General features: G+C 34.1%; 1 protein-coding gene across 3 annotated transcripts; it reads right to left on the minus strand.

Moving 5' to 3' along the window:
• Nucleotides 1-797: 797 nt before the first annotated feature.
• Nucleotides 798-5,333, minus strand: GTL1 (GT-2-like 1). 3 transcript variants are annotated; one of them, XM_086437483.1, is made up of 3 exons: nt 4,216-5,332; nt 1,740-3,288; nt 798-1,631 (listed from the first exon to the last, which is right to left on the minus strand). In XM_086437483.1, exons 1-3 carry the CDS (start codon nt 4,632-4,634, stop codon nt 1,362-1,364), a joined length of 2,238 nt encoding a protein of 745 aa, XP_086293609.1. In that variant the 5' UTR covers nt 4,635-5,332; the 3' UTR covers nt 798-1,361. The 3 variants fall into 3 exon arrangements, with proteins under 3 accessions (XP_086293609.1, XP_086293610.1, XP_086293611.1); XM_086437484.1 differs by having other exon boundaries at nt 1,458-1,627; nt 4,216-5,333; XM_086437485.1 differs by having other exon boundaries at nt 1,458-1,660; nt 4,216-5,333.
• Between the last annotated feature and the right edge of the window lie 16,724 nt (nt 5,334-22,057).

Raw genomic sequence — 22,057 nt, forward strand, 5'->3', positions numbered from 1 at the left:
ATGACTCCTGAATCAACTTAGATCCCTTGTTTTCAGGAAAGATCCCATGAATTAAGATAGTGGATAATGGAGTCCAAGTGAATCTTCCCCTTCTCAGTATCCTCTCATAAAGGTAAGAAATCTCTGCTGGATATCCTTAAAGATAAGGGACCTCGAGGAGATTCCTTATTCAAAGAGATTGCTCAGAAAGAGCTATAACTAGAGGAGGAGACTCATAAGGGGGGGGGGGGGGTCGAAAGATTAAAAAATTCATTACTGATTAATTAAGAAGTCGACTTTATCATTGGAGAGTTTTTAGCAAATACCATACTAGTATCACCATCGTTGATTGGAGGGAGCAAGGGACACAAGATGATCAGAGGGAGCTAAGTTGTAAGAGGTAACACGAAATCACCTCTGCAAAACTTATGAATAATAGTTTATCTATTGTGATCGGCTCTCTATCAAACATGGGGTTAGTATATATCTTCCATTAATTTGAGCAATTAGGCAGAAGATGGGATTTTTTTTCAATTATTGAAATAAAAATATAAAATACCCTTTAAAAAAGAAAGATAGTGAGAGGTTGCAAAGACAGACTAGTAGATTCTCAGCAAGAGACAGGAAGCACTAAAGCAACCCCAATGTATAAAGATTCCAAACTATCCAACCAAATTTGTAGAGAGTGAGAGAGCCCAATTTTCCTCTCTTTTCAATTTTTAGAAGGAAATTAAGATCAAGCCAGATAAGATCGAGGTAGTTGATTACTACTACTACTATCAAGTACCACCAAGTCTAGAACGATATTAACAGGGAAATTGGAAAAAAGAACAGTAAAACTAATTAAATAAAATTAATAGTTTAATACAACAGATTAAGGATAAATAAATAGAATCCCTTGTTTGTTTGTTTTTTTTTTTTTTTTCGTTGAGTTTAATTTCATTCATTCATGCAAACCACCAGCCAAATGACAGAAAATCCAAACCCAGAGCTTGTAAAGATCACCACCGCTGCTGCTGCTGATGAAATTGCTTTTGATGGTTGAGAGCATGCATGCAACCTCTTGGGTTTCTTTGTCCATTTTCTGCTACTGCTTTGCATTCTTATTTGGTCTCTCTCTCTCTCTCTCTCTCTCTCTCTCTCTCTCTCTCTCTCTCACTGTATCTCAAATTCTTCTCTCAATTCAGTCTGATCCATTTTAGCCTGAAATTGATCCTTATTCAACAACAACAACAACAAATTCAATAAATAAAGTAACAAAAGGGATCGAAGAGTCTCAACATTCTTAGATGTTGTTCATCTTCTTCTTTAGCTAGCTTCCGGTCTGAACACATAGGTACAATATGGTACATCGATGAGAGGAAGAGTCCAAGGAACTACTATTACTGAACCATGGCCAAGAAGGAGCCTCCTCCTGTGTTTCCTCCCCCATTAGAGGACCCAGCTGTATTCTGCCTCTGAAATTGTATCTTGTAATCCATCTTTCCATTTTCTTCTTCTTCTTCTTCTTCTTCTTCATCGTCTTCATCATCCTCATCTTGATCCAGATTAATATCGCTGCTTTGGGGTTCCTCCAATTTATCATAAGCATCCATCACAGACAGTTGTGGGTGATGGTGCTCCATCATCAGCTCCTTCATGATGTCTTCTGGCTTCAATACAAAAACAAGAATCAATCCACCTGCAATCATCCAATTAACCGAAGCATGAAAAAGGATATGCAATTTTTTGTCCATTAAAGGGTGAGAAAAAATGCTTACTTTCTTCATTAATCCTGTTGTTCCTCCCTCTTCAAACAAACCCTCATTACTACTGTTTTTCATTTCCATATTTCCACCGTTGTTGTTTTCAGCTTCACCAGTCTGTATCTGAGGAGGTGGTTGTGGCGTTATCACGATGGCTTGCAATTTTTCTGTTGAATTTGGATCTATCGTTGAAGAAGAATCCATTAATTGTTGTTCTTGTTGGCTCTGGTTTCCAATTAAATTGGTGCTGCTGCTGCTACTTGACATCTTCTTCCGATATAATGCGTCTAATTGGTGGAAATAAGGGCAAGTTTTGGCATCCTCAGGGCGCTTCTTGTTGCTTTCTTTTACTTTCTTGAAGTATTTGTTGATGTTTTCCCATTTCTCCTTGCATCTCTTTGCACTTCTGTTGTAACCCATCCGTTGCATCCCAGCAGAGATCTCTTCCCAGAGAGGACCCTTTGGTCCGGCCTCTTGGTACCTCGAATCAAGTCCACTTCTCAGCTTTATAAGAGCCAAAACTTCAACTTTTGGCCATCTAGAGGAGGTTGGATCGAAGCCACCACTTCCTCCTCCCATCTCTTGTGGTGGGTATTGCTGTTCTGGTACGGCAGCTACGACTACTTCTGAAGACGTCGGTTGGTGCCTGATAATTTCTGTATTTTGAGGTTGTTGATGATGTTGTTGCTGCTGCAGCTGATGTATTTGTGGTTGTGGAGGAGGTGGAGGTGGAGGTGGTGTAGATTTAGGGGGTGGAGCGGCAGGTATCACTATGGGTGGAGGCAATTGGATGGTTTGGCCAGTGATCTTCTGAAGGAAAGCGATAATGGCGGCATCCCTAGAAGCGGAGATGGCTCTCTCTTGAGCTATGATCTCATGTTCGTGAGTGAGCCTAGCCATCTCTTGACGCTTCCAAGCCTCTTCTCTAATCAACCTGTCTTGCTCTCTCTTATCTATGGTGTCCAAGAATCTCTGTTGCATGGCCTCCTGTTTCTCCATCACCTGTTTCATTAATCCCTCAAAGAAAGCCATCATCTTATTCTTACCACTGCTACTGCTTCCACCTCCTGATGATCCTCTTTTTCTCTTTCGGGTATTTGTGTTGGATGGGCCTTGTTCCAATTCGTCTTCAGAATCTGAAGAGGTATCCGAAGAGAAGCTGATCCCAGCAGTATTGGCTGTGGCAGTTGTGGCTGCGATGGGAGTAGTATGTGCTCCACCTCCACCTCCACCTCCACCGCTTAAATCAGGAGGAGGGCTGATTCGGGGAACTCCAACAACATGGGTGGTAGTGGTATTATTCGGATTTGATGAATCCGAATTAAGGGGTTGAATTCTTGCAGAGGATCCTACCATCCCCATAGTCATCGAGACAGAAGCGGTGGCAGACGATGGTAGGTTGGTGCCGCTGTGAAGTGCCTCAAGCTGAGAGAAAAACCTATAGGTCTTGCCGTCTTGACGCCCAGCTCGGCCTTCCTTAGTACGCTTGTAGTATTTGTGGACGTTTTCAAACTTCTCCTTGCATTTCCTTCCGCTCCTACTGTACCCCAGCTCCGCTAGCTTCCTGCCAATCAAAATTTTGTATTAGTCAAACAAAAATGATACTCCTCAACCTATAAATTCTATTCTTCTAAAAACACATATGTATCATCCTCCTATATCCCTACCCACCTCTTTAGCCCTAAGCCCCAAAGCTTACCTCTGATGATTACATCTATATCTATTTTTATTATATATAAATAACTAAAGTGAAAGGGGTTTGTAAAAAAGGGAAAGGGGGGTGGAAATCATTTTGTTTTTTTGATTTTTGTAAACCTAAAATTAATGTTGTTCTCTTTGATGCTGCTGTGGATCTGAGGCCGACTGTTCCCAAATTCAATAGAAAAAGAAAGATGCCACACTCGTGAATCGTGAGTCATGAAAGGAGAGAGAGAGAGAGAGAGATCAGATGGAAGAAGCCATAACTAAGCAACAACCACTAGTAGAACAACAACAATAACAGTGTCTGAGAATCCGTGGTACGAAGCTCAGATCGATAGCGAGAGGAGAGTGGACTCCTTTATTTTCCTTTTTCTTTGTTTGTTTTTATAATATAAGTGGAGCTGAAACCCAAGATATGTATCTCTACCCAACCACTACCCACTGAAATTCAGTTGCCTTGGATTCCGTTAATCTAATTGTACTACTGCCATCACCAACACCTCCTCCTCCTCCTCATCATCATCATAGATCTGTAAACTTCATTCTTTTTATAATAATAAAAAAAAAAATCAGAAGAAAGATGGTGACCCAACCCAACAAATTAAAACCCCCTTCCACCACATTTACAAAAAATTAGTCTCCTCTTATTTGAGAGCAAAAAAAAAAAACGAATGGTAGTGGCAAATGCAATTTGGAATTGAACAGAAGTGAAATTGAGTAACAAAGTTAAATTATTATTTTTGGGTGAATTATTATAGACATGCACCATTTTGATGAGGAATATTTTTACCTGGAGACATCCTCCCAAAGAGGGCCTTTGAGTGTGGCATCACGGAAAGCTGCATCCATATCAGACCTAATCTTCAAGAGAGCAATGGTTTCCTGACGTGGCCATCTATTCCCTCCACTAACACCTCCTCTATCTGCTTCTTCTCCACCAAGTCCATCATCATCTGGGTATCCACCTGATACTGATACTGATACTGGCACTAATTCATCAAAATTTCCAGATGAACGAGCAGCTGGTGGTCGACTACTAATTGGAGATGCTGCTTCAGCTACCACAGCTGTTGAATCCCCACCTGATTTCTGCTGCTGTAAGTGATCTGAGCTCGAAACACCTAGCATGTGGCTTCTAGTACTGGTTCCAGTTGCAGCAAAAGACGGCATCTCCGGTGATATCCCATATTGGGACCCTCTTTGCTGCATACTCTTCTTTTTTTTTTTTTTTTTTTTTTTTTTACTGGTAGTAGTAGTAGTAGTGGTAGAACTTTGTCTAATTAAACAGGCTCTTCTTGTTGTAATAATTCCTCTTTCATTTGATACACCTCTCTCTCCCTTACTATTGAGAAAGGGAGAGAGAAAGAGAAAGAGAAGGGGAGGAGGGAGGTTAGTGGATGTGTGGGGGAGGGAATTTGAAAGAGAAATCAGTACAAGTTGGGGGTGAAAAAGATGGTAGAGACAACTGGAAAGAAAGTCCTGTCCTCTGAGTGAGTGCTGGATGAAATTAATTTTATAGATGTTTAAATTAAGGATAAAAAAACAGTAAAGAAGAAGAGATAGAAAGATCGGAAGCACAGCTCCATCACCACCACCATAACTTAACAAGAGTTGGGAAAAGAAAGAAAAAAAATAATATAAAAAAAAAAAAAAAGAGATGGGGGCGGGGGGATGATGATGATGAGATGATGTTGATGATGAAGAGAGAGAGAGAGAGAGAGAGAGAGAAAGAAAGAGATAGTGTGACAGAGAGATAAAGAATGGGGGAAATGATAAAACAAAGTAGATGCTGCGTTGTCAGCGGCTTACTTTGCAGCTAATAATAGTTAAAACCGAAGGGAGGAGCGGCACCCAACTCAACTTCACGCATTCACGCCTCTCTCTCTCTCTCTCTTTGAATATCCACGGTTAACAAGACTTAAACCCCAGGTTTCTTAACCCAACCACACATTCCCTTTCGTAATTCTATTATTTCTTTAATCTATAGATTTTAATTTTAATTTTAATAAAATATGATTAAATAATAATTAATAATGGTGTGTGTGAACTGTGAAGTCTAAATAAATAATAAAAAGTTATTTTATCAAATTTAATTAGAGTAAAAATAAAGAGTAATTTAGATTTACGCTCCACTTTTGGGTGAATATTTGAGATACCCTCAAATTGATCACTTAGCCCCTTGACTGTGGTCTTTGATGATAGACTAACATTGAAGTACCCTTACCTTCACTTACTTCCTACCCCCATGATTCATGATTTTTTTTTTATTTTCCTTTTCCCATAAAAACCTTTCACCTTTAAACTAGGACTTTTATGATAAAACCATTAACTTGTTCGCTACATGATTTGATTAATCTACTTCCTTTATCCTTTTAATTTAAGAATGGAAAATAAAATGAAATTTTATGTTAGATACTTTTGCCAAATAAATCAAAGAGTGAAGAAGAAGGAATTTTTGGTTGAAAATTCAATATATATATATATATAAAGAATAAGGATTTATCAAAAAGAAATTGAAGAGAAAGATGACGAGATATTTTTGCTTTGGGAGGGAAAAATGAAGTGATTTGCCAAGAGGTTAAAAAGTCATTATAAATTAGTCTGTCATATAAGACTAGATTCAAGTGGTATACTGTGACTTTGAAAAGAGATAAGGTTATCTAAAATAATCACCAAATTTAGAAAGGGTATATCTAAATTACCAAAAATAAAAAGAAGAAGAAACGGTACCAGCAGACAAGAACACATTGCAACAGCTGTAATGTGGGGCCCGCGTATGAGAGGGGTGGAACGTGCGGGGCGATTATCGCGGATCCCACACAACCCCTCTCCCCATCGTCATTCACCCATGCCGGAATCACTAACACGTGGCAATTGATTCTCAACCCCCCCCCCCCCCCCATCTTTCTCTTTCTCTCTCTTAAATTGTATCAAAACCAAAACTAAACAAACCAAACCAAAATAATAATGTCCGAACCGAACAGTTTAATAATTAATCCAAATATTATTTACTCACCCAACTCAATTGTCCATCTGTTATTCTTCTTTTTTACGTTTCCTCTTATATATTATACGTAAGGGAAGGGGTGTATGTACATCTGTAATCTCAGTATTCGTTTCTTGATAGTTATGTAATCTTAGTATTATTGTAGACAGAAGACATGATCACCTACAAAGAAGAATATAAGTAACATGGTGCGCACATGGGTGGGTGGGTGCGCTCCCATGTCCTCCCGCAATAATCATTCAAAATTATCTTTAATTTATATACTTTAGACGTGATCAAATATAAATCTAAACTGGTTCTACTGACACACCAATTTTTTACTATAACACATATAAGATTAGTCCACATCCAAAACCCAAGCCCATATATATTACATGGAGGGATCTAAAGCCTCTATGTATAGTGCAAACTAGCTTAATCTACTTAACTCAATCCCAACGACTTGGCATCCAAAACAATGTACAAGTTAGAACATTTGCAAGAAGTAGCAAATTAGCCACGAAATGCCAATCAGATTTCACTTGCACTTGTCAAGAAAGTGGTCCCCTTTCTTGCATAAAAGCAATCACAATTCGAACACGTTGCATTTTATAAGGAAGGATTGAACCACGGGAATAATTATACAGCACTATCACCTTCTTTGGCTAGATCTTTCAATCTTTTCATAATTATAGTTCAAAATGCGTGTAGGCTTCGTTGCTATACAAAAATGCATGCATAATAGATTCATGATCAAAAGCAGACATGTACCATGGCATACAAAGAAGAAATCCCATGATCTAGCATAATACTTCACCCAAAGAGTGCCAAAGAGCTTTTAGGTAGTGCGCGATGACCAATGGATTGTTACATGGCTTGTCCCTAATGGACATACCAAAAAAAGTAATCAATTTTACAATTGTGGAACAAATAAAACACAACATGTGGCATGACTTTTCAGAGAAACAATAACTGTCTAGAAATTACGTCATCGTACATGATAATGATATCACCATGAACCATGCGTTTAGTTTAGGGCTTCTCGAAAATCCATAAATAGAATACCTTGGCATGTATAAAATCTTCGTCTCTTCTATCTTAGACTATGTCAAATTCAAAATTGACTTGATCATTAGAATATTTTTAAGGGATACCATCAAAGAATTTCAAGAGACGAAGCAATCCAAATCTAGATATTTGTGATTCTATATTTTTAGTTGCACAACATATAAATTTTAGAAATAAACGATTATCAATGGAATAGAGAATATCATTTTTCATCTCACTCCATTTACTACCAAGTATAACAATTTAGAGAGAAAGAGAGAATGAGAATCGGAGAAAGAGAAATAGAAAGGACTTTGCTTAAATGAAACCAAGGGTAGAGCTACATAGGGATGAGTGGGGCTATAGCCCCCACTCAAATTCTTGAAGAAAAAAAAAAAAACAGTATTTAACCCTTACATTTTGGTCGATATTAAAGATGCCTATTATATTTTAAAATTGACGACAAGTAGTTCCTAATAAACTTTGAAGTGTGAAAAAAAAATATTCACCTTGCATATCTATGAGAGATACTAGCCTTACCAACTTAGTAACATTTTAAAGCTTATTAAGTGTCGCGGAACTCACGTTGTAGCATAAAAAACAATGATAAGATGTTGTAGAGGAAAGATTTATATGAACTTTGAAAAAAAATTCAATTTTTATTTTTCATCATTTAATTTTAATTTTAAATTTGGGAGTTCCATGGAAGTTTGGAAGTCATCCATTTTCAAAAGCGTGGATCAAGTCTAGAAAAAATATTTTTTGAATTTTTTGGATCTTAGTTTTTTCATGAAATCTAGAGGGCTATGTTGTTGAATTGCTAATGTAGTATGCATTTGAGTTAAATGAGCTTTAGTAAGATTTAAAATCTTACTAATTAGTAAGGAAAATGTTTTCTATATCTATATATTGTAATTTTATATTACAAAACTCCCTTGGAATTTTGACAACTCCAAGGGAACCTTACATTATCAAGTTTGTAACTCTAAAAATCCTAGAGTGAGACCCACATTATTTCAAAAGATTAAATACATGTATTAGCAACTTTGATTTTTAATCAATACTTGTTATGTCTTCTTTCCTCCAAACATTTATTCTCTACAAAACATGTTGTAAGCAAAACAAACAAAAAAAAAAGTATATATATTTTTTTTAATTTTAAATCTAAGTTTCACCATGACAACTAGAGGGTTGTGGTGCCGCATTGCCAATGTGGCGATGTGGGCACAATGATGATTTTGTGAGAGAGAAACAATGTTGAGATGAGAAAGGATACACTGGATATTGACTTAAAGAATTGAGAGCATTACATGTAATTAATCTTTTGGAATAATGTGATTCCATTCCAAAGTTTGTAAAGTAACGAACTTGATAAAGTAAGGATCGCTTGGAGTTGTTAGAAGTCCATAGGAGTATTGCAATCAAACTACAATAGATGCAACTAAATCGTTCTTAAAAAAATAAAAACAGTGATATGCTATAATCTAACAAGATCTTAAGGGTCCTCACCTTCAACCTGTATTCAATTTTTTTGAAGAAAATGGTGATTCTTCCCCCCCCCCCCCCCCCTATCGATATTGGAGATACCCATATGTTTTTCAATCTAAAGTTTCACAAAAATGTTGAAAAATATAAAAATAATATTTTTTGAGTTTCTTGCATAAATCCGTCATCTTCAACTACAAAATATTTTCATATTGTTAGGATTTTAATGTTAAAGAAAATAAAATTTTGATAGAAAATGTAAAAATGTTACCATTACTACTACTACTACAAAAAAAAAAAAAAAAAAAAAAGACTTTAGACATCACTTTTTAAAAAATAAAGATTAAATTTTTAATCCAAAATGCATTTTTCGTGGATGGAGGGATCGCGCATAAAGGTGAGAAACTTTCGACATCATTTTATGTTTGATCATTAAACATCATTTTTTTTTTTAAATCAGTGTCTAAAAATCACCTTTTACACGCACTTTTTTCACTCAAAGAATAGACATCATTAAAAAGTGTTGTTTAAAGTCTTTTTTTAATAGTGCATATTTAGTGATTAAGTTGTCGTATACGGATTTAATCAACTAATCCCTTTATTTGGAGAGTTTTATATATATATATAATTTTGGAGAATTTTGTGATTAACTTTGTGATTAAGTCCGTAACTCCTATTTTTATCCCTCAAACCAGTCATTTCCAGCAATTGGGTAAGTATTTGCAAAATCAAGGATTTCTACTATACATTTAAGAGTATGGGTTTCACCTAACCTCATTTTTAACCTCTAGTCAAAAGCCCTTCATTATATCCTCAAAATCAATCATCTTCAACTTTATGGTAAGATTTTATACATTTATTTTTACCTTTGAATATCTTTCCTCTTTAACCTTAAAATAGAGAACTTGATGATTTTTTTTAGGTAGAGAGCTTTGAATGTCTTTACACTTGATTATACCCTCAAAATCAATTATCTTCAACTTTGGGGTAAGGTTTGGCACCATTGTTTTCAGTTTTGAATGTCTTTCCTCTTGAACCTTCAAACATCAAGAACAAAATTGAATTTTTAGAACTATACAAGTATTTTTTTGGGTCCAACCCTCGATGAAACAGTCATTTGTCTTTGCCATCAGCAATGAATCAAAATTCTATTTATTTAATTTATTTTAAATATTTCTTTTATGTATATATAAACTAAAATTTTCAATCATCATATGTGAAATAGTGATATAGTCATGGAATTGGCTATGGTTAGAGAAACCTAAAAGGTTGATATTAAGCTATGGAGGTATGTTGTAAGGAATCTGCAGAAGAGTTAAGGAAAAGAAAGAAAGATATAATTAAGTTGAGTGGTGTGATAATAAAAATTTGGTTTAACCATGTGATTGGCGTACGTGTTAGAAGAGGATGTTGAGATGGCAATAGAAGTTGTAACAAGCCACACCATTTACAGTATCCAGCGTACGTAGACAATAGATGATTAGAAGAGGCCTCGAACCATGGTAATCACGCGATCCCAGTAGGAATTTAATTTAATTTAATAAATAAATTAAAGGTTCATGTAATAATGTGTTGCCAGGTGGCGGTGAGCTGCATTATACTTGACGCAATATATATAGTATAACATTTTCTCGTACGATATATTCGGTATCGAAACGGAGACAACATTATTGGGGTGGTGATTTTGTGGGTGGCTATATCTATCTATCATTATCATGTATTGTTTCGTTTCGTTTCGTATCCACCGACTCCAACGGTAAACGGTAACAGATTACTGAGTTATTATGGTGGGGCCTACCTTTTAAGTCAATAATAGAGCCCCCCTGTCCATTCCCTGAGTAAATTTTACATGTCTAAACGATGGTTGAGATTCAATGAACGTCAGCCATCTCCATCCTTATAATATTATCCTAATAAATCACTTAGGCCCACTCTCGTCATTTTTAGTTATAGCTTGCTCATAACCCAACATAATTCACACACACACAATACTGTATTTTGTTTTTTCATTTTTAATCATATAAATGTACAATGAGATCATTATTTTGATGGAATTGGGGTTAGCTGATATAATTATAGTTAGAATAGTTATGCCACCATATGTACACATTTATTTTCTTCTTTCACCAGAGACTAAGAGCATCTGAGTCATTCATTTTATAAATAAGAATGACAAAAATTCTTCACTCCAGCATTCTCGACCCCAATAAACTCCATCTATTGTGGTGGATGGATTATTATTGTGTTGAAATTTTTTGGTGCAAAATAAAAAAATTAAAGATATTTACTGGTGGATAAAGGCATATATCCAATTAAGTTTCTTAATGTATTCCATTTCTTGTGATACAAATAGGTAAGTATCAGTTTTATTGTTTATTTATTTATTTATTTACATTTCAACCATCATTGAATAATAGTGTGAAGTTTGATCATATGGGGATACTAATAATTGCTAAGTGTTCAAATTATTAGGATTATTTCAATTTCATACATGATTTCATTTCTATGAAATTTTTCACACCAAAAAATACTCCGATGATCAAGTAAATTTTGAATTGATAAAATTTAGATTTTTTTTCGGCAAGACTCTGTACCCTACTCAGTATAGGTGCCTTATTTATTAGATTTTTGAGATTCTTAGTTCTATCTCTTACTTTCTTGGTTGTCTTGATTTTCTCAATCGCATGAAGTGCTCTGAAGTCATGACTAGCATTTGCTGCTCACATACATGTCATGACATGATGGTTATGAAGGTTAGTCCCCCTGAACCCATGTGTAAGTATCTGCTCTTCTCATTAACATTGGATAACTGTTTGTTGTACCTAAAACGTAGTTGTTACTTGCTACCCACCCTGGATTTGATTCTTGACTCTTAATACGTAGTCCAAGTCAGTTTTAAGGTCGAATCCATAAACAAATAGTCATAACAATTGGTAATGACTAATGAGGACCTCGATCGAGTTCATTCTCGATTCTAGTTAAAGGTGTTTCATAGCAATGACATAAGGTTTATCCAAACTGGGGATCATTTGGAACTCAATCAACAAATAAACAGTAGACCATCATGTAATATGATTCACTTGAATCAGAAACTAAATTTAAATATTGAAACTATATATTGTGGGAGTAACATACTTAATATTTTTCATCACAATCATACACCTTTTGTGCCAATTACAAGAAGTATATATGAGTAAAGCATGGGAAAGATGCCTAGATTTTTGTCGCTTCTACATAGTCAAAACTAATGTCAAAATCATCTAGATAGCATTCCCCCCGCTTGCAATTGATCGGTTTAACCAGTCCCTAAGCATTTTCCATCCTATATATATCATCGCCTGTAATTTGCAACGAGCTAGAACCATTTTCGTTGGTACCCAAACCCTGATTCTCCGTGTTGTTTCTCATCGAAATCATCTTGGAACTCTTTCCGCACTTTAGGCACTAAACACTCCAAGTGGAAGAAAATCTCGATAGCTGTTGTGCCCACAAAATTTAAATTATTGGCAAGGAAAATCTTCCATAATGTTGTCCCTGTCGGTTCCTTGAGAAAGAAGTGTGTGTGTGTGTGTGGGGTGGGGGGGTGGTTTGCATCAAAAGATGTATATGCTGCGAGGAACAAGAAGAATCGTTCTTTCAGATTTAAGATGGCAAGGGAGGTTTGGACGTTCTACATGTGTTTTTGGGATGGTGCTTCAAGCCTTTTTGCATTGGAATCGGAGTTTGAAATCTCAATTCAGTCAGATATATGAGCTTTGATTCCTTGGGTAGTTCTATGGTGCGTGCATCTGGATTGAAAGGAATAAAGCAATCTTTGATGAATCCAAACCTTGGGGAAGAGAGGTTATTAGCCATTCCTTAAAATGGCTTTTGGAGCTGGACAACATATCAATGCTGCGAGGAAGCTCTTCTCCTATGGAAATTCGATGCATTAAAGAGTTGGGATTTTCTTTGAAGACTTGTTTGCACCTTATCGGTAGGCTTACTCTCTGTTGGATTGGGTTAAATTGAATGTGGATACTTCGTTCCTTGGGAATCCCGGTTTGGTTGGCAGGGGGTGGTGGCATTGTGAGAGATGATTGAAGATAGTAGCTTCATTTCAGTTGCAAATTGGTTCTTTGGTCCGGCCACCAACAACATTGCTGAGTGTAGAGCCCTCTTCTATGCACTTGAGGACTTCAATATTCAAAACAAGAGAGTCATATATAATAGAGTCTGATTCTATTTTGATAGTAAAGGGGCTGCAAGGTCACACTACTTAGTCCTTGATCTATTCAAGAAAAACTTTCTACCATGATTTTGATTTGGAGAGTTTAGCATGTTTGGATTTGGAGGGAGAAGAATTCCTTATTAGCTAGGTTTGTTGTTGCCAATAGTAGTTCTGATTCATATGCGATAGTTAATATGTTTCCTTTAATTACGAAAAAGTGTGTGTCGCTGGTGACATGGCTTGCTCTTTCTCAATTTCGATTTGTAAATTAACTCATTTAGAAAAAAAAAAAAAAAGAGAATGTTTAAAGAAAGCTTGTTATTGGTGGATTATCACCTTAAACCTATTTATTAGTCAACCAAATCCTTGCACCCCTTATTTTAAATGGAAATTAAGGAAGAGAATGTTTAAAACCCATGTAAATATTTTGAAAAAGGGATGAATGGACGATTTTATCTTTCAAAAGCAAAAATAAAAAAATGATAGTTTATGTAATTAATCTTTTTGTCATATGTCACACAAAAAATATCAAGTGGGAAATGCTTAGATGAGACTTGATATATTTTATAAAATGCATATCCCTTCCCTAAATTACATCAACACCCCTTCTCCAAACCTTCTTCTCTACCATGTACTCCTAGTCTCCTACAACTCATTAAACCTTAACCCTTAAGATTGTTTAATCGAACGGTTGAGAGTCATACCTCGCAGAAAATTGTATTGGAAGAAGACGGTGGATGAAGGTTTATAGAAGATAAGGGTTTTGACAAAATAGGCCTTTGCCATTAATGGACAGCTTCGAATGCCTACACACATATTAAGGAGGAAGAAGAGAATGAGAAAGATAGATTAAGGAGAGAGAAAAGAATGAGAGAGAGATTAATTTGTACAGTTGGAGGAAATAATTTTAATATAAAATATAATCTCTTTAAACCATAGTTTTAAAACTCAGACGAATCGAGTCAAAACTCGGCCAAGTAAAAGGCATCGGGTTATTAAAAAATTGCATTTCCCCAAATTGTTATTTTTCTCCCAAAATTTCATCTAAAAATCCTTAATTTCCTCTCATATTCACCATCTTCAAGGTCTCTAATCCATTCAACTTCATTTTCAAATCATTGGTTTAATCTCTTCAAAAAAATCATTGATTCTTCTATTAAAAAATTCATCATCTTCAAGTTCTTTAACCTTGTTCAATAATCCATCACGCTCAACCTCTAGAATATAACCCTTGATTACACCAAGGAAAATATTCATCATCTTGAAGTTCTTCAATTCATTCAACTTCATTTTCAATCCATGGATTTAAACCTCCCGTAGAAAACCCTTTTGTACACCAAAAATCCAAATTCTTTTAGATCCCCTAAAATCCTATTTTGTTTGTGAGCTAATTTTAAGGGTTGCAATAATAGATCTTAAGGTTGAAAAGGAGAAATAGATCTTTGGATTGAGGAGTAAATTTTACAATGATAGTTTTTAGTGATAAAATGCAATGACATTTAACCAGAGGGTATTTTTTAGTCATTAAATATTTTAATTTGACTCAATTGAGTTGATTGTCGAGTTTTCAACTTGACTCGATCATATGGACATTCAAGTCGAGTTTTCAAGTTTTAAAACTATGCTTTAAACTATTCCCACTGCTAGATCTTCAAAAATCTAGTGGTTGTGCCCAATCAATTTGAATTTTTTGTTCGGATGGGTATTTATGATAGAGAATGTTTTTGTAATTGAGGATTTTTGTTTTATTCCTCGAGCTAGAAAAAATTATGCTTGATGATTTAACTTGTAATTATATTCGATACATAATTAATAAAAGGGTCGGGTCCCTTAAACCCTAGCTCACCGATCTAAAATGATATTGGTCTATCTTAACTTTTTTTTTTCGCAAATAACATTCTTATTCTTAGACAAGTCCCTCATTTATCCCTCTTTTTTCTTTCGGTATTTTTTTGTCCCATAGTTTCAGGGCATATTAGTTGATTAACAATTCTTTCAAAGGTTATTCCTAGGTCTAGGCCATCCGAGGTTTGTGTCAATTATCCACCTCACACCTATAAAAAAAAAAAAGTAAGTGCCTCCTCTTGACACCAATGATACATATTCATACTCAACTTATCATCATAAGTGGACCTTTTGTTTTTTTTAGATTATTTGGTGTCCCTTGATCTTAGGGTTGGAAATGGATCAATTTGGTATCGGATCAATATCACTTCAATACCGATCATAAAAATTTTAATCATGTCCCCAACTCAATCTGATCAAATTAATGAATATGCGATGCAATCCAATCTGCTTCATTTTATCCTTAATCCAAATCGATCCAATTCGAACATATGCCTTATTTTTAAATTGTCAATGTTCAAAATATTTAAAATATATAAAATGATATTAGTTTTTTTTTTTTTTTAAACTCCATTTTTCAACTATAAATTTAGGGGAAAACCTAAAAGACTAAAACATATCATATATATATATATGAGCCAGTTCTTGAGACATATGTAAAAACAATAGTTTTTCAAAATATAGGTTAGAGGCATATATATATATGGGGCAGTTCTTGAGACATGTAAAAATAATAATTTTTCAAAATATGGGTTATAGCTTTTTGATTAAGGTGAATTTTTGCGAGGATGGTCACTATGATGAAAAGATCATCCTCACAAAAAATCAGCTCAATCTGAAATTTCTAAATCCATCAAAAGTGATTTATAAATTATTGGCAAAAAATGACAAAATTTAACAGTCCACAATCTAAATCATTTTTAATGGGGTTAGAAGTTTCAAATTGGACTGATTTTTTTTTTTTTTTCAGATGATCTTCCCATCATAGAGATCATCCTCACAAAAAATCAGCTCAATCCTAAACTTTTAACCCATATTTTGAAAATTTATTAATATTACATTGTTTTTATATATATATGAAATTAAGAATAAAAAAAATATTAAATCAGATTTTTTTGAAGCGGATTAGGGTATATTTAAATCAGACCAATCCAAAATTTGATTTTTCATACTTTTTTTCGAATTGATTGAGACATTGGGTATACTTTGGATTATTGCCGTCCCTAGTTGATATGACTAGCAAATTGATTAAACAGATATGTGAGGGGGAGCACCTAAAGAGGGTAGGCAGTTGAGCCGTTGATTGGACTGCCAAGAGATAGACTTGAGATGCAATATGCGTGTGGTAGCGCATTAGGCAGATTGATTAAATACATGTACAGGCCTCTTAATATTAATATTAAGACATAAATACACATTAATCCTAACTCTCAATGACAAAGACATTATTCCTATTTTCAGCAAATATTGAATTGGGGGGTGGGGTTGACCACCCATCCACCCAACATCCATCTGAGATTTTGGTTTGGTTGTGTGATGGCTTATCTGGCGTCAGATATAAAGAGCCAGAACGTGTGCACGCATATGGGTTTGTTCTTGGACCACATCCACATGAACCTGCCCCATTAGCCCCCACTGGGACCTGGGAACTGGGAACAGTTAGTTTAAAGGTATTTAATTTAATTAATGGGCTGATCTTCGCCAAATTTGGCTTTGGGGCTTTTTTACTTTTTCAGTTTTAAAGAGCACCAAAATATATGGGATTTGGTTGTAATCCAGCCCAAATCAAATGAATACATGGTTTCTAATCTACAATATCGAGATATCTTGGAGCCTTGGGGGAGTCATCTCGATGCGTGAATCGATCATCATCACACAGTCTCATTTGACAATCAAAATGACTTGAGTGATATTTTAAAACTAATGGCCAAGGCAATAAAACTCATTCAATTACATGTTTGATTAAAATGATTATTTCTTTACATTTTAAATATTTATTAAATTCAATATTTTTCATAAAGATGTGTGATCCACTCTTAAAAGAAGAAATAGTAGCGATCCTAAAAGGTAGTCCCGTGATACCCATTGAAAAATCCTTGGGGAGAAAAGAACCAGAGAGAAGTTGGTACAGAAAATCAGCAAGCAACCGTCAGACCATCATTAGGAGCATGACCTGCGACAACGACACAAAATTGTATGATGATTAATAGTGTAGTATCTATGTTAGGGACATCAATCCCCTTAACTCATTTTGACACGTTTAGTTATTATATGATTAACATGTTGTTTTAAATCATAAAACTATGAGATATCTCAAATATCAATAATTATTTAAGAATTTTTAAAATTATCATTTTTTTTTATTTTTTTGCTAGAATTTCATAGAACTTTTTCAATATATACATTTTTTTTTCAAATTTTATAAAATATAGAGAGTTTTAATATATGTTTCTAATGATTTAAGATTAAGCTTTTAATTTGGGGAAGAAATATACTTTCCTTACAAAGTTAATGAGGAAAGTCGTTTCTTTATCATATTGCCTTGTGGCACTTAAAAATATGATCCTTTGGCAACAAGGAAGTAGAGGACAAAATTCTAAGAACTTTGTAAAAAAAAAATTCAAAAATAATTATTTTTCACCGTTGAATTTTAATTATAAATTTGAAGGTTTGATAGTTATTCATTTTCAATACCTTGATCAAGCTCAAAAAAGACTTTATTTATATTGGTAAATATTGGTTTATGGTTGTGTGACTTTTTTTAGTAATGATATTTATGTTTTGGTGGTGGAAATGAAACTTATTTTTTCCACTTAAGACTAGAATTTTATTAAAGAGGTTACATGGGTCGAATCAAGTTACCTATCTAATAAATGTGTCAAGTTCGGGTTTAAGTTTTTGATAATATTATGAAATGAGTCAGGTTTGGATTGGATAAATTTTCAAAATACTAGTACCTCAACATGACATGAACCCAACATGACTTGGCCATTACCACCCCTTACTAGGGACTCCTGAGGTAAAAAAAATGTCTTCCCTATAAAAGGTGAGGTTAGGATCCATAGTAAAACTTTACAATAAGACCTAAATCCCTAGAAAATGAAAGAAATCAAGAGATTGGTACTCATCTTATTAAAATAGAAGGAGATCGAATTAGAAACCAATAGGAAAATAGAAAAAGGTAAAACTAAAAAGAGATTAAATCAAAAGGAAAACTCTACAAACGTAAATATAAGGTAAAGTTATTTATTTTAGACTAATTGATTATGATTCAATTTTTGTTGTAAACATAACTTATGCATCAAAGTCTCTTTGACAGATATCACACATATACTTAAGTAGATTTTTCTTTCAGGTTAGATATGGCAATGCTGTTAATATTGAGGAGGTAGTGGAAAAAAAAAATCATAGTGCTTACCATCTCCTAATCCACCTTATTTTATAAAAAAGAAGTGTGAGGTTGATATATCACTAGGTGTACATAGTACATACATTATACTCATATACATATAACATATATATGCATACACATATATATAAATATGATATTTAATTTTTCTAAGCAAAAGGAAATGTGAGGTTGATGTGTTACAATGGTAGTACATTAAACTTATGGACATACATATATATAGATAAGGGTTGGGATCCATTGACTCCTAAAATTGACTCACGAAAAAAACACATGATCCCAATCTTTTAAACACAAAATTCAATGATTGAAATTTATGAATATCTTGATAACACAAATCTCGGAGATATTTATCTATGTATAAATCTCAACCATTGGATTTAGCATTGATCATGTATTTTATTCATGAGTCATTCAAAGGAGTCGAGGGATCCTGACCCTATAGATAAGTACATACATATGCTAAATCACTAATTGAGCTTGATAAGCTTTAATTAACTCTGTTTGATTGAGTGATAAGCTTTAATTGACCTTGATCATGTGTGATTGTGATTTGGAGGACCACCTGCTGATATTTTTGTGCCTAAAGTCCCAATATTTATTACCCCCTTTTTGTTTTCTCTTGATGTGTCCTTCCCAACTTCCTTTCAACTAATAATAATAATATATAGATTGGAGCTGCGCTTATATAAAATAAAATAAAAATATGGGTTCAGGACTTGAGGTTTTAGGTAATTCCCAAACTACTCATTTTATTCGATTGCATCGTCTACGTGGGAGAAAGTTGACCTTTGAATTTTGATAGAGACAACCTGGTCTCAAATGGAAATCACACGTGTGACCTTGTGTCAACGCCCCATCCGAGCAAGTTCATTATGATTTGATCCTTTGACGCTAGTGAACTTTTATAAGCGAGTGAGAGAGAGATGAAACTTGAGCGTCCGATTGCGCATCCAATTTTATTTTTTTTTCTTCTTCTGAAAATTGTGATTTTCATTAATATAATCGTGAATTTGCCGTACCATAGATTTCATTTTCCTGGAAAAAATAATTTTCACCCCAGGGTACGAAAATGTTTTCGTACCATACTCCAATTAAAATGATTTTACCACCACCTAATATTTTCTCCTACATTACCCCACCTGATAATTTAAAAAAGTAAAATAAAAATTATAGCTCCTATAAATGCAAACAAACAAGTGAATTGATTTTTCAACCATCATTTTTCTGAAGAATCTATATTCTCTTAAAAACCAATTTCTTGAAATCATTAGAATATATATTTGGTACATCCATACCTTGAATTTATATTCCCTTGAAAATGAATCCCTTACAATCATCATGTTTCAATAAAAGAATACTATGTGCATCTTGAGGTGATGTGTATCAGACACCATTTCCTAATTCCTACAATTATAATTAGGATGATATATCGAATGAAAATATATATATATATATATATATATATATATATATATATATATATATAGGGTAGCGATCAAGGGCAAACTTTTTAGCAAACTTTTTGGCAAAACATTTTTCAAAACATAGGTTAGAGGTTTTGGAATGGGTTGATTTTTGGTGAGGATGATCTCTACGGTGAGGAGATCATCCTCACAAAAAATCAGCCCATTCTAAAACTTCTAATCCCATCAAAAACAGTTTACAAAAAATGGACGGTCCACGATTTTTCAGCTTGTAAACATGGGTTAGAAGTTTTGGAATGGGCTGATTTTTGGTGAGGATGATCTCCCCTCCGTAGAGATCATCCTCACCAAAAATCAGCCCATTCCAAAACCTCTAACTCATGTTTTGAAAAATGTTTTGCCAAAAAGTTGGCCATTGAACGCCCCCCATATATATATATATAAAGCTAGGGAACCTTTCTATCAATAGTTATAAAACTCCCATAAAAGCTTTATATAGTAAATGAATCCTTATAAATATAATAAAAGTTTTATGGTATAAATGAATATATAAAATAACATAGTTCCTGAATAGGGATTTCCCAAGTAACTATTTGAATAGGAAAATGTTTGCATATATTAGATATATTGTTTATGTGTGCCATAAAGACATATATGAGTAATTCTATTTATTTTCTAATTTTATATATATACCATGGTTCATAGTAAAAGTCGAGTTCGACTCCCACTTTCTCCATTTTTTTTTTCTGTAAATCCTAATCTAACCTTTTATAGTTTTTAAGGTATCAAGGTATGGTGCACTCATCCCATCCCATCATGAAAGGAGTATAAAGGATGCATGTGTGATTAAGAGTAATTCCACATTTAACCCTATACAGTGATGATCATAACGAAAATAACTCCATAAGAATTTTCTAACTAAAAGTACATGTTTGAATTTTTATATAGGTAAAGGTCATCCATCTCCTGATTGATTTATTGGATCCCAACTAATATTACATTGTGATAGATGTAAGAAAATATCAAAGATGAACTATTTATGTCATAGATCTCCTGGTGTGTAGATTTTTAAAGTTCCCTCTCTATTATATATCTTGGGCAGTGTTCGAAGGCCCTAAAAAGAGTCAAACATTTTTCAAAATAGATGTTAGAAGTTTCGGAATTAACTGATTTTTGGTTAGAATGATCTTTACAGTAAAACTAAGGATAATCTCCTCATCATAAAAATCATCATCACAAAAAATCAGTCCATTCTGAAACTTCTAATTCATACATTGAAAAAATATGACTAGCAAAGTCATTAACTATTAGATGGTAGTGTCACCCTATAATTTGAAATATGGATTAAAGACTTTTTACTTTAATATTACATAGCAAAATTAAAAGGGACGTTGTGCAATTTTGGAAACTAAGTTATGTAATTATATGGACATAGGTTGTAATTTTCTTGATTTTTATTTAAATGACCCTGATTTTATTAAATTTAAATATAAAATTAGGAGTACTTCTGGCCAGTCAAATTTTGGTAGTGAACCATTTTTGCTTAGCCATCTCTCATTACATTATAGTAGAAACAATAATGCTGAAGTGACCTCAGCTTGAAATCTCATATTGCACTTTCTTGAAGTGAAAGTGTATGGATTCATAGATGCTTTTCTTCAAGATATAAATGAAAACGCATCTATGGTTCCTATTTGCTTTCATGTCAAAAAAGTGTGATATGAAGTTTCAAATTGAGGCCACTCTCACACGACTCTAATAGTAATAGTAATAGTAGTAGTAAAGATACAATATGATGCCTAGTGTAAAGGCGGGCCTAAAACACAGCATTTTAGGTTGTTTGGCACAAGAACGACCCATTCCCAAACCTCCCCTCCAATCAAATGAAACCACGACAACATTCCCAACTAAAGAAAACTCTTGCTATTAAAATTAAAAATAATCAAATAAGTTAGAATTCTAGCTATGATGGCAACATATAATATCCATCTATCTATCTATTTATCTATGAATCTCCGGCTTTTGAGCTCAGTGAAAAAAAAAAAAAAAAATCAAAGAAAAGAAAAGAATTAATACCCATTCAGGGTGGGATGGAGAATTTATTGCACAAGTGGTTGTAACTTGTAAACGTGGCTGGCCTCAATCCCACACATCATCAGCTATGACGTTAATTACCCGCCAATTACTACTACTATCATTAATTAACCTTTGGTTACCAACAAG

This window comes from Akebia trifoliata, chromosome 3 (genome assembly GCF_017979445.1).
Source record: "Akebia trifoliata isolate Shusen 1 chromosome 3, ASM1797944v1, whole genome shotgun sequence".
In the NCBI taxonomy this organism is placed as follows: Eukaryota; Viridiplantae; Streptophyta; class Magnoliopsida; order Ranunculales; family Lardizabalaceae; genus Akebia; species Akebia trifoliata.